Source organism: Hemitrygon akajei, chromosome 3 (genome assembly GCF_048418815.1).
Source record: "Hemitrygon akajei chromosome 3, sHemAka1.3, whole genome shotgun sequence".
NCBI classification, from domain to species: Eukaryota; Metazoa; Chordata; class Chondrichthyes; order Myliobatiformes; family Dasyatidae; genus Hemitrygon; species Hemitrygon akajei.
This window is the reverse complement of record NC_133126.1, coordinates 204,813,982-204,827,428: the sequence shown is the minus strand read 5'-3', so window position 1 is coordinate 204,827,428 and position 13,447 is coordinate 204,813,982. Positions and strand designations below refer to the sequence as shown.

The 13,447-nt window shown below is 41.5% G+C and overlaps 1 protein-coding gene across 3 annotated transcripts in view; it reads right to left on the bottom strand.

Moving 5' to 3' along the window:
* ccdc50a (coiled-coil domain containing 50a) overlaps positions 1–13,447 on the bottom strand; it is a 147,438-nt gene that overhangs the window by 100,009 nt on the left and 33,982 nt on the right. For all 3 annotated transcript variants that reach the window (XM_073041727.1, XM_073041728.1, XM_073041729.1), the window contains exon 2: positions 8,481–8,543. In XM_073041727.1, coding sequence (XP_072897828.1) covers positions 8,481–8,543 — 63 coding nt within the window. The remainder of the gene's footprint in view (positions 1–8,480; positions 8,544–13,447) is intronic.

The window sequence follows — 13,447 nt, the reverse complement described above, 5'->3', positions numbered from 1 at the left end:
GACACTGCTTTGGAACCCTTAGCCATTGCTATTCGTGACTCACCTAACATTTTTGGTAATACCCGTGTGGAAGGGACATATGAGCTATCACTATATGCTGATAATTTGTTACTATATATCTTTGACCCTGAGAGATCTATTCCTGTTATTTTATGTTTGCTTGCTCAGTTTAGTAGTTTTTCTGGCTATAAACTGAATCTCAATAAGAGTGAATTATTCCCATTAAGTACACAATTTCCAATTTATAAACATCTACCATTTAAAATAGTTACAGATAACTTATTTGGGTATTAAAATTACCAAGAAACATAAGGATTTATTTAAAATTAACTTTTTACCTTTAATTGACCAAATTAAGCAACTGGTTACTAGATGGTCCCCATTGTCTTTGTCATTGGTTGGTCGAATCAATGCTATTAAGATGATAGTTTTACCTAAATTTTTATACTTATTTCAAGCATTATCAATTTTTATTCCTAAATCTTTCTTTGATATTATTGACTCCAAAATATCCTCGTATGTATGGCAGAATAAAAATCCTAGATTAAATAAAAAATATTTACAGAAGCCTAAGAAGGAAGGTGGTTTGGCTTTGCCAAGCCTAAGATTTTACTACTGGGCAGTTAATATCCGATATTTAATATTTTGGACACAGGAAACGGTGGCAATACAAAGTCCACAATGGGTAAATTTTGAGTGTAAATCTGTACAAGGTTCTCTATCTCATTGTTCTCTATCTTAGGATCTTCGCTTCCCTTTGTCCTTTCTAAACTGAGTAAACAAATGACTAACCCTATAGTTAAATATACATTACGAATATGATTTCAATTCCGTAAATTTTTTGGTATGAATGAGTTCATCTTATCAAGCCCTATTATATCTAACTTTCTTTTTCAGCCCTCTTTTATGGACCAAGCCTTTGTGCTATGGAAAACGAGGGGTATAACATGTTTTCGTGATTTATTTTCAGATAAATGTTTTATGTCCTTTGAACAGCTGTCCAATAAATATAATTTGTCTAGAGCCCATTATTTTTTAGATACTTACAAATTAGAATAATATGTTTATAGTCTTTTCCGAATTTATGCCCAATTGATATTACAGAAAAAATTCTAGGTTTAAATCCTTATCAGAAAGGTTTAGTAGCCATCATTTATAATATGATCATGAAAATACAACCAGGAGTGTCAGATAAAATTAAGAATGAATGGGAAAAAGAACTTCAATGTCCCTTATCTACAGTGCAATGGGAGAAAATTTTACAGTTAGTTAACTCCTCTTCTATATATGCCAAATATGCCCTAATACAATTCAAGGTTGTCCATAGGGCTCATATGTCCAAGGACAAACTGGCCCGATTTTATTCTCATGTTTATCCAATCTGTGACAGATGTCACTCTGAAGTTGCCTCATTAACTCACATGTTTAGGTCTTGCCCTTGCTTGCAAAAATACTGGAAAGATATTTTTGTTATCATTTCAACAGTTTTGCGTATTAACTTGCAACCTCATCCTATTACTGCAATTTTTGGCTTATCAATGGTGGATAACAGTTGTTTATCCCCCTCAGCTCGGCGGATGATTGCATTTGTCACACTAATGGCTAGAAGATCTATTCTGCTGAACTGGAAAGAAATTAATCCCCAACTACATTTCAATGGTTTTCCCAAACTATATCTTGTTTGAGTTTAGAAAAAATTATGTGTCATTTTTGACCCTTCCGTCAAATTTGAAGAAACCTGGAGACCATTTATTCAACATTTTCGTATGGGTTAAACTGACCTTTCCCAAACCTTTTTCTTATCACCTTTAGTGATTTGGATAGAGGTGTGGAGTTATTGACACTACTGTGTACACTTGATATGATACAATAGCCCATGTTGGTTAGGTTAGCTTTTTTTTTGTTGTTTCTTTTGGGTTTATTTTTCCATTTTTCCATTTTTTGTAATACACTATGAGTTTGGGAGGTTATTATATTTGACTTATTAACTGTTTGTATTTGCATTCCAGCCTTATTAATTATGTACTCTCAAGCTCTCTGTATTTGCTGTTTTTCTTCTTATGTTTGTTTGAAAATTAATAAAAAGATTTAAAAAGAAAGAAATGTCCCCAATGTATCTGCCTTTACCGTCACCACTGGCAGGGTGTTCAACGCAGCCAACACCCTGGGTAAAAAAAATCCTACGTAAGACACCTCTCCTATACTTTCCCCCAATCACCTTAAGATTATACCTCTTCATATTAGCCATTTCCAACCTAGGAAAAAGTCTCTGGTTGTTAAATCCATCTTGTACACCACTATCAGGTCACCGTTCAACCTCTTCACTCCAAATAGAAAAGCACTAGCTCACTCAATCCTGCATCACCTTGGTAAATCTCTAAATCTTCCATATCTTATCTATCACCAGGCAACCAGAACTAAACACAATATTCCAAGCTTGGTCTTTTCTGTGTTTTATAGAGTCACAACATAACCTCACAGCTCTTGAACTCAGTCCCCCAACGAATGAAGGCCAGCACACCATACACTATCAACCTGTGCTACATCTCTGAGGGATTCATGGACATGAACCCTACAATTCATCTGTTCCTTCACAATGTTAAGAATTTGCCATTTACCTGTATTCTGCCTTCAAACCCGACCTTCTAAAGTAAATAACTTAACACTTTTCTGGATTGAACTCCATCTGCCACTTTTCAGCCCAGCTCTGCAACCAGTCAATGTCCCATTGCAGCCAACAACATACTACAGTATACACAACAACATGGGACAGAATAAAGTGTGACTGTGGAAAAGTGTGAATGGAACTGGAGGAGATGGCAGAGGTACTTAATGAGTACTTTGCTTCACTACGGAAAAAGATCTTGGCGATTGTAGAGATGACTTACAGCAGACTGAAAAGCTTGAGCATGTAAATATTAAGAAAGAGGATGTCTCAGAGCATTTGGAAAGCATCAAATTGGATAAGACACCAGGACTGGATGAGAAGTACCCCAGGCAACTGTGGGAGGCGAGAGAGGAGATTGCTGAGCCTCTGGCGATGATCTTTGCATCATCGATGGGGACGGGAGAGGTTCCGGAGGATTGGAGGGGTGCAGATGTTGTTCCCTTATTCAAGAAAGGGAGTAGAGATAGCCCAGGAAATTATAGACCAGTGAGTCTTACTTCAGTGGTTGGTAAGTTGATAGAGAAGATCCTGAGAGGCAGGATTTATGAACATTTGGAGAGGCATAATATGATCAGGAATAGCCAGCATGGCTTTGTCAAAGGCAGGTCATGCCTTACAAGCCTGATTGAATTTTTTAAGGATGTGACTAAACACATTGATGAAAGTAGAGCCATAGAGGTAGTGTATATGGCATTTGATAAGATACCCCATGCAAGGCTTATTGAGAAAGTAAGGAGGCATGGGATCCAAGGGACATTGCTTTGTGGATCCAGAACTGGCTTGCCCACAGAAGGCAAAGAGTGGTTGTAGATGGGTCACATTCTGCATGGAGGTCGGTGACCAGTGGTGTGTCTCAGGGATCTGTTCAGCGACCCCTACTCTTCGTGATTTTTGTAAATGACCTGGATGAAGAAGTGGAGGGATGGGTTAGTAAGTTTGCTGATGACACAAAGGTTGGAGGTGTTGTGGATAGTGTGGAGGGCTGTCAGAGGTTACAGCAGGACATTGATAGGATGCAAAACTGGGCTGAGAAGTGGCAGATGGAGTTCAACCCAGATAAGTGTGAGGTGGTTCATTTTGGTAGGTCAAGTATGATGGCAGAATATAGTATTAATGGTAAGACTCGTGGCAGTTTGGAGGATCAGAGGGATCTTGGGGTCCGAGTCCATAGGACACTTGAAGCTGCTGTGCAGGTTGACTCTGTGGTTAAGAAAGCATATGATGCATTGGCCTTCATCAATCGTGGGATTGAGCTTAGGAGCCAAGAGGTAATGTTGCAGCTATATAGGACCCTGGTCAGACCCCACTTGGAGTACTGTGCTCAGTTCTGGTCGCCTCAATACAGGAAAGATGCGGAAGCCATATAAAGGGTGCAGAGGAGATTTACAAGGATGTTACCTAGATTGCGTAGCATGCCTTATGAGAATAGGTTGAGTGAACTCGGCCTTTTCTCCTTGAAGGGATGGAGGATGAGAGGTGACCTGATAGAGGTGTACAAGATGATGAGAGGCATTGATCATGTGAATAGTCAGACGCTTTTTCCCAGGGCTGAAATGGCTAGCATGAGAGTGCACAGTTTTAAGGTGCTTAGAAGTAGGTACAGAGGAGATGTCAGAAGTAAGTTATTGTTGTTTATTTTTCATAGAGAATGGTGTGTGGAATGGGCTGCCAATGATGGTAGTGGAGGCAGATACGATAGGGTCTTTTAAGAGACTCCTGGACAGGTACATGGAGCTCAGAAAAATCAAGGGCTATGGGTAACCCTCTGTAATTTCTAAGGTAAGAACATGTTTGGCACAGCTTTTTGGGCTGAAGGGCCTCTATTGTGCTGTAGGTTTTCTATGTTTCTAACTCCAACCTTTGTGTGTTCTGCAAACCTACTACCGCACCATTCCAGGTCCTCAACCAAGTCATTTGTAAAAAATCACAAAGAATAGGGGTCCCAAACTCCGCCATGGAAGGTCACAAGCCTGGCTGCGAAAGGAGGAGGGTAAGGCATGGGCAAGCAACCACATCTTATAAAAACCCAGAGCTACAGAAATGCAACAACAGCTCCAAATACCTCACCCCTGGGAGAGGAATGGTCTTCACCTAGAAGACGCATGAAGTTGTGAGGTGAAAGCAGAAGATACAGAGCTAATCAACCTTCCATTGGCCCAGGACAGAGGACTCTGCCAAGCTGCTGTTGGCGGTCTGTGCCCCAGTAGGGGTGATGGCAGGGGTCCCAGAACAGATCCCTATAGAACACCACGTCACCAACCTCCAGGCAGAATACACTCCATCTACTACCAGCCTCTGCCTTCTGTGGGCAAGCCACTTTTGAAATTGGACCACAAACAAGAGAAAATCTGCAGCTGCCGGAAATCTGAACCACACACACAAAATGCTGCAGGAACTCAGCAGGCCAGGCAGCATCTATGGAGAGGAGTACGGTCAACGATTCAGGCCAAAGCCCTTCAGCAGGACTTACAATTAGACATCAGTTTTTGATGATTGCAGAAAAAGATGCACAGCTAACAGCTTTTGACTAAAATAGATCACAGCTGCTCAGTATTTCAACTTCAACTGTTCACCTGGGTCTCAATAATCGTGCCTTATATAAATATCAATTTCAGGTTTTGATATTTTCAATTAACCCTCCCCCCACTGTTTCACTTCCAATAGCTTCCTTGACACTTTAAAACTGCCAAATGGTTACAGCATTTCACGGAGTTCAGAATACGTGTAACAAGTTCAAGATTCAAAATAGTGTAATGTCATTTCCAGTACACAAGTGTAAAGGAGATCAAAACTCCGGATCTGATGCAGCACAAAAAAAACAATAATAGTAAAAAGCTTAATAAATATAAACACATAAGATAGCTTATATACATTACATCCAGAAAGTGACACTAGGCACAGGAGTGTCTGTACATAGGATGACTCTGACAGGAAATGATAAAGTAGTGTTGGTTGGGTGTGTGGAAGGTGGGTTAGTGGGTGGAGGTGTTGATCAGCCTCACTGCTTGGGGAAAGTAACTGTTTTTGAGTCAGGTGGTCCTGGCGTGGATGCTACGTAATCTCCTCCCTGATGGGAGTGGGACAAGCAGTCATGAGCAGAATGGGTGGGATCCTTCTTGACGTTACTGGCCCTTTTCTGTATACACATCCTTAATGGCAGGAAGGCTGGTGTTGGTGATGTGGTGGGCAATTTGAACTACCCATTATTTAGCTTTCCTGTCTGCCACAGTGCAGTTTCTATACCATGCAGTGATGCAGCTTGTTAGGAAGCTCTCCACTGCGTATCTGTAGAATGAGGTGAGTACAGATGTTCAAGTTAAGTTGTCATTCAACCACACATGAATACCCATGCATACAGTCGAACAGAACAGCATTACTTTGGGGCAAGGTGCAAAACAGAGAACCACAGTCATACACAGAATAAGACACATACAGCACAGAAAAATCAATTAAATACAGTCAGACACAAAAAACATATAGCACAAGACCCTGAGTCCACAAATGTTGCAGTAGTCTGCAGTCGAACACAATACAGCTTATTTTCTGCTGAGAAAACACTGGGGGGGGGGGGGGGGGGTTGCAACGACTCCAGCACGTACTCTGCACTCCGGTGATGCACACTGACTCCCATGCCTCTTTCCTGGGGGGGGCTGCAAACAGGTGACATCGCGGCCTGAGGAATAGTCCTTGCTATGACCAAGGGCATGCAGCCCCCCCACCTCCGCCCTGCTGTTCACCAATAAAGCAATGAATTGGACTTGCAGCATTCCAAACCATCAATGCCCAACAGGGTCTTGCAATCACAACAAAACCAACTAAGGCTCGCTGGTAGACTGCACATTTCCTTCTTCACCGACGTATCTCAGATGCAGGCAGCAACACAGTCTGCACCTAGTCCAGCTCTGCCAACAAGCAACTGGCTGGTGGTGTAGACCTTCAGTAGTTTAAGTCCTTAATATCCAGTAGGGTCTTGCAAACATAAACAAAAATTTTAAAAAAACAATAACACCTTTGGTTGACCCTATAGAAGACATCTGAGTGTCCTATAGATGGCATCTGAGTGCGCTGCCATCTTACCAAATGCTAGATATGTCTTGTCCAGCTCACTTCAGCCTCCTCAGAAAGTAGAGGTGCAGATGAACTTAAAATTGGTAAGTTAGAGTGAAGCTAGTTATCGCCACAGGGAGGCAGAGCCCCATGTATTGAGGGGGTGAGAAAAATATATTTGGTGGTCACATCAGGTTGAATGTTGAATGAGAAATCTGTTGAATGTGGAAGGTGAGGATGAAGTGAAAACCTTCAGGATACAAAGTGAGGTCGGAGGGGTGAAATCAAAATCAGATTGATTATCACTAACATACACTCATGGCCGCTTTATTAGGTACACCGGCTCATTAATGTAAATATCTAATTATGTGGCAGTAACTCAATAGATAATAGATGCAGACATGGTCAAGAAGTTCAGTTGTTGTTCAGATCAAATGTCAGAAAAGGAAAGAAATGTGATCTAAGTGGCTGACTGTGGAATGATTGTTGGTGCCAGGTGAAGTGGTTTGAGTATCTCAGAAACTGCTGGTCTGAATTTTCACACACAACAGTCTCTAGAGTTTACAGATATGTTGTGTAAAACAAAAAAGAACATTCAGTGAGCAGCAGTTCTGTGGGTGTAAATGCCTTTTTAATGAGAAAGGAGAATGGCCAGATTGGTTCAAGCAGACAAGGTAACAGTAATCTAATATCCACATGTTACAACAGTGGCGTGCAAAAGAGCATCTCTGCACTATAGATAAAACAACCCAAGTTTGTCCAGCCTCTTGTTAGGCACATGCCCTCTCATCCAGGCAGTATCCTGGTGAACCTCTTTTGCCCCCTCTCCAAAGCCTCAACATCCTTCCTACAATAGGGTGAACAGAACTGTACACAATACTCCCAATGTGGCCCAATTAGAGTTTTATAAAGCTGCAACATAACTTTCTGACTTATGAACTCAAAGCCTCTACTAGTAAATGCAAGTCCATATGCCTTCTTAACCACCCTACCAACCTATGTAGACACTTTCAGTGAGCTATGAACCTGGACCCCAAGATCCCTTTGCTCATCACATATTTCTGATTAAACTTTGTTTCTTTTGGTAAATAAAAACATCTCACAAAGGAAATGATAACTATCTAATGGAATGGACCCAAAACAGGATTTTATCACTTCGGTTGGCCACCTCAAGCGGACAATTATAAGCTAACAAGGTTGTTGAGGAACTTAAGGTACATACAGGCCCAGACTATGTAAACACTGTACACTTTCTTCCTTAACACAAGAGATTCTGCAGATGCTGCAAGTCGAAAGTAACACACAAAATGCCGGTGAAACTCAGCAGGTCAGGCAGCATCTACGGAGAGGAATAAATAGACAATGTTTCAGGCTGAGATCCTTCATCAGGAGTGGAAAGGAAGGAAGCAGAAGCCAGAATAAAAAAGTGGGGGTGTGGGGAAGAACTAGAATCTGTCAAATAATAAGTGAAACAAGTTGAGGGGAAAGATAGGTAGAAAGTTAGGAGGAAGGAATTATCCGAAACACAAGAGATTCTTCAGATGTTGGAAATCTTGAACAAGACATACAAAAAGCAGGAGGAACTTTGCAGATCAGGCAGCATCAACAGTCCAAGTTTGGGCTGAGACCCTTCATCAGGACTGCTTTCAGAACATTCTGACAACATCAGAGTTTTTTTAAATCTCCAGACTTATTTTTGTACACAGACGGTTCACCTTTGCATGTGTTTTGTAACACTGTGACAACATACATCTCTGGTACTTACTCTCCTGCTCCTGGAGATTGTGTGCCAAACTGTGATCCTCACGAACGGCAAACTGACGGCACACTGAAAGAGAAACAAAATGGTTAAACTCCAAACCCCACACACATATAACCTTGAGTGATGATGGATGTTTTTTAAAAACAGCTACAAACTAAGATTCTTGAGGTAAGATAATATGACATAGAAGCAAAATGTCAGATTGAGTTTAATCCGGCCAAAAGTGAAGTGCTGCCCTTTGGTAGGTCAAATGTGAGGAACAAGACCCTTAAGAGTGTTGATACACAGAGGAACTTGAGGACCATTAGACACAGGAGAATTAGGACATCCAATTCACTGAGTTTGCTCTGCCATTCCATCATGCTGGATTTATTGTCCCCCTCAACCCCGTTTTCCTGCATTCTCCTTATAATGTTTTGACACCCTGAGTCTAATCAACCCCTGCTTTAAATATACCCACAACCGTCTGTTGCAATGAAACCTACAGATTCACCACCCTCTGACTAAAGAAATATTTCCTCATCTCCATCACCCCGCTTCAATCCTTAGCACCACTGAGGTTGCGCAAGACTAGTACTAAAGGTCATGGGTAACGCATGAGAGGTGAAATGGTTAAGGAGGATCTGATGGGGAACCTCTTCACTCAGAGGCTGGTGCAAGTGTGGATGAGCTGCCAGTGAAAGTGGTGGATGTGGGTTTGATTTCAACAGGTGGTAAAAAATTTCACTCCCCTGAAATTTCAATTCCATTGAACTGTTTCCACAACCTATAGACTCTCTTCAAGGATTCTTCATCTCATGTTCTCAATATTTATTGCTTATTTATTTATTAATATTATTTTCATTTTGTATTTCCACAGTTTATGGCCTTTTGCATATTGGTTGTTGGTCTGTCTTGTTGTGTGCGGTTCTTCATTTATGCTATTGTGTGTCTTTGTACTTACTGTGAATGCCCTCAAGAAAATGTATATGGTGACATACAGTTGAAGTCAGAAGTTTACATACACCTTAACCAAATACATTTAAACTCAGTTTTTCACAATTCCTGACGTTTAATTCTAGAAAACATTCCCTGTCTTAGGTCAGTTAGGATCACTACTTTACTTTAAGAATGTGAAATGTCAGAATAATAGTGGAGAGAATGATTTATTTCAGCTTTTATTTATTTCATCACATTCCCAGTGGGTTAGAAGTTTACATACACTTTGTTAGTATTTGGTAGCATTGCCTTTAAATCGTTTAACTTGGGTCAAACGTTTTGGGTAGCCTTCCACAAGCTTCTCACAATAAGTTGCTGGAATTTTGTTCCATTCCTCCAGACAAACTGGTGTAACTGAGTCAGGTTTGTAGGCCTCCTTGCTCACACACGCTTTTTCAGTTCTGCCCACAAATTTTCTATCGGATTGAGGTCAGAGCTTTGTGATGGCCACTCCAATACCTTGACTTTGTTGTCCTTAAGCAATTTTGCCACAACTTTGGAGATATGCTTGGGGTCACTGTCCATTTGGAAGACCCATTTGTGACCGAGCTTTAACTTCCTGGCTGATGTCTTGAGATGTTGCTTCAATATATCCACATAATTTTCTTTCCTCATGATGTCATCTATTTTGTGAAGTGCACCAGTCCCTCGTCCAGCAAAGCACCCCCACAACACGATGATGCCACCCCCATGCTTCATGGTTGGGATGGTGTTCTTCCACTTGCAAGCCTCACCCTTTTTCCTCCAAACATAACGATGGTCATTATGGCCAAACAGTTCAATTTTTGTTTTATCAGACCAGAGGAGATTTCTCCAAAAAGTAAGATCTTTGTCCCCATGTGCACTTGCAAGCTGTAGTCTGGCTTTTTTATGGCGGTTTTGGAGCAGTGGCTTCTTCCTTATTGAGCAGCCTTTCAGGTTATGTCGATATAGAACTCCTTTTACTGTGGATATAGATACTTGTCTACCTGTTTCCTCCAGCATCTTCACAAGGTCCTTTGCTGCTGTTCTGGGATTGATTTGCACTTTTTGCGCCAAAGTGCGTTCATCTCTAGGAAACAGAATGCGTCTCCTTCCTGAGCGGTATGACGTCTGCGTGGTCCCATGGTGTTTATACTTGCGTACTATTGATTGTACAGATGAACGTGGTACTTTCAGGCGTTTGGAAACTGCTCCAAGGATGAACTAGACTTGTGGAGGTCCACAATTTTTTTTTCTGAGGTCTTGGCTGATTTCTTTTGATTTTGTTTGTAAACTTTTGACCCACTGGAATTGTAATATAGTCAATTAAAAGTGAAATAATCTGTCTGTAAACAGTTGTTGGAAAAATTACTCGTGTCATGCACAAAATAGATGTCCTCAACGTCTTGCCAAAACTATAGTTCGCTAATATGTAATCTGTGGAGTGGTTAAACCAATGAGTTTTAAGGACTTCAACCTAAGCGCATGTAAACTTCTGACTTCAACTGTATATGTAATTTACTTTGAGGTTTGTGCTGGGAGCAGCCCACAAATGTCACAGTGCTTTTAATGTCGACAACTCTGCAACCCTGACCCGTGCATCTTTGAAATGCGGGAGGAAACTGGAGCATCCAGAGGAAAGTATGTGGTGATGAGGTGAGTCCATATGTTGTGAGAACAGTTCAGTGCTGGGGTGAGCGAACTTATCCCCTTGGGTTCAAGAGCCTGATGGTTGAGGGGCAATATCTGTTCCCGATCCTGATGGTGCAAGTCCTGATGCATTGAAGCAAACAATGCAAAGTTAATATTTAACCTTAAACTCTAACCTTTAATCCTTAATCATTTTTCTAACCAGTCGACTGCTTCACCTACCTTCTCCATTCAAAGATAAGGGTTATTTGTCACATCTATAATCCAAGTATACAGCAAAATACATCATTTACTTCAAATCATATCAGTGAGGGTTGTATGGCAGGTGGAGATACGTCTCAACCAAAGGAGGCGTAAGGTACTCCTTTCCTCCACTAGCCTGCAGGTCACCCTTGGTCACCTGCTGATCCCTCCCCACCACATCAGAGTGACGTGAGGCTATGGGAGCAGGTGGTGGAAGGTCACATCACAAGTCCTGCTTATGTGACCACAGGCACCAGGCAATCTCTGAAGAGTATTGACAATGGCTGGGGTCACCTATCTCATAAAGACACTGCCCAGAAGGCAGTAATGGCAAACTACTTCTGTAGAATTTGCCAAAAACAATCATGGAAAGACCATGATCGCCCACCTCATACGACACGGCACATCACGATGATGATGATGACGATGATTGTTAGATACGTGGGTTAAGACCAAAGGAAAAATGGCTGGAGTGCTCAGCACTTTAGTGCAAGGGTATTTATTAGGTGTGTCAAAAATCAAACTTGCAAAAATAGTGAAAAGATAACTGCCAATATTTATGAAAATATATCTACCAGACAGCATAATAATAGTTGCATACTATTTGTCCAGGCTCTCTCCCACTGAGAGCACAGAGCTCATTTAAACTGGCACTAGGACAGTATCATATTTAATTCTCAACAGAGCACCATTAAGTCTACCCATGAATTAGAATACCATAGAACACTACAGTACAGTACAGGCCCTTCAGCCCTCCATGTTGTGCCAACCCATATAATCCTTAAAAAAAAGTACTAAACCCACACTACCCCATAACCCTCCATTTTTCTTTCATCCATGTGCCTGTCCAAGAGGCTTTTAAATACCCCTAATGTTTTAGCCTCCACCACCATCCCTGGCAAGTCATTCCAGGCACTAACAACCCTCTGTGTAAAAAACTTACCCCTGATGTCTCCCCTAAACTTCCCTCCCTTCATTTTGTACCTATGCCCTCTGGTGTTTGCTATTGGTGCCCTGGGAAACTGGTACTGACTATCTACACAATAAGATGCACCCCACAATGTAGTTATAATCATATTACAAAATAAACAGAGGAATCTACTTTAAATACAGTATACAATCAACATATACACATTTTACACACCAAAGTTGTGGAATATTGCACCATGTATGGTGGGAAAGGCACCACAAAGCCAAACCCTTCATTAATGGTATAAACCAGGGGAATACATTGAATTGCACTCAGTACGACGACAACAAAATAACAAAGCAACGTTTGCATCTGCGCACTAATGTGCATGTGTAAGGAGTGCATTTACACAGCTCTCCCAGTCACAATGATGAGGATTGTGCTTCTGGCATGCCCCGAATTACTAACCCTTATATAACCATATAACAATTACAGGATGGAAACAGGCCATCTCGGCCCTGCTAGTCCGTGCCAACGCTTACTCTCACCTAGTCCCACTGGCCCGCACTCAGCCCATAACCCTCCATTCCTTTCCTGTCCATATACCTATCCAATTTTACTTTAAATGACAATACCGAACCTGCCTCTACCACTTCTACTGGAAGCTCATTCCACACAGCTACCACTCTCTAAGAAATTCCCCCTCGTGCTACCCTTAAACTTTTGCCCCCTAACTCTCAAATCATGTCCACTTGTTTGAATCTCTCCTACTCTCAATGGAAAAAGCCTATCCACGTCAACTCGATCTATCCCCTCATAATTTTAAATACCTCTATCAAGTCCCCCCTCAACCTTCTACACTCCAAAGAATAAATACCTAACTTGTTCAGCCTTTCCCTGTAACTTAGTTGCTGAAACCCAGGTAACATTCTGGTAAATCTTCTCAGTACTCTCTCTGTTTTGTTGACATCTTTCCTATAATTCGGTGACCAGAACTGTACACAATTATGTACATGTTCCCACTGACAGTCTGATACGCCTGTTTTGAGGCAGAAAATTACATGGTAGTGAGGAAGTCCACCCCTCCTACAAATGACCACGTGCTGTGTCTCACCATGGCCGATGTGCGGAGAACGCTGAGCAGGGTAAACCCATGGAAGGCTGCTGGACCAGACAACATTCCTGGTAGAGTGCTCAGAGGATGTGCAGATCAGCTAGTAGATGATCT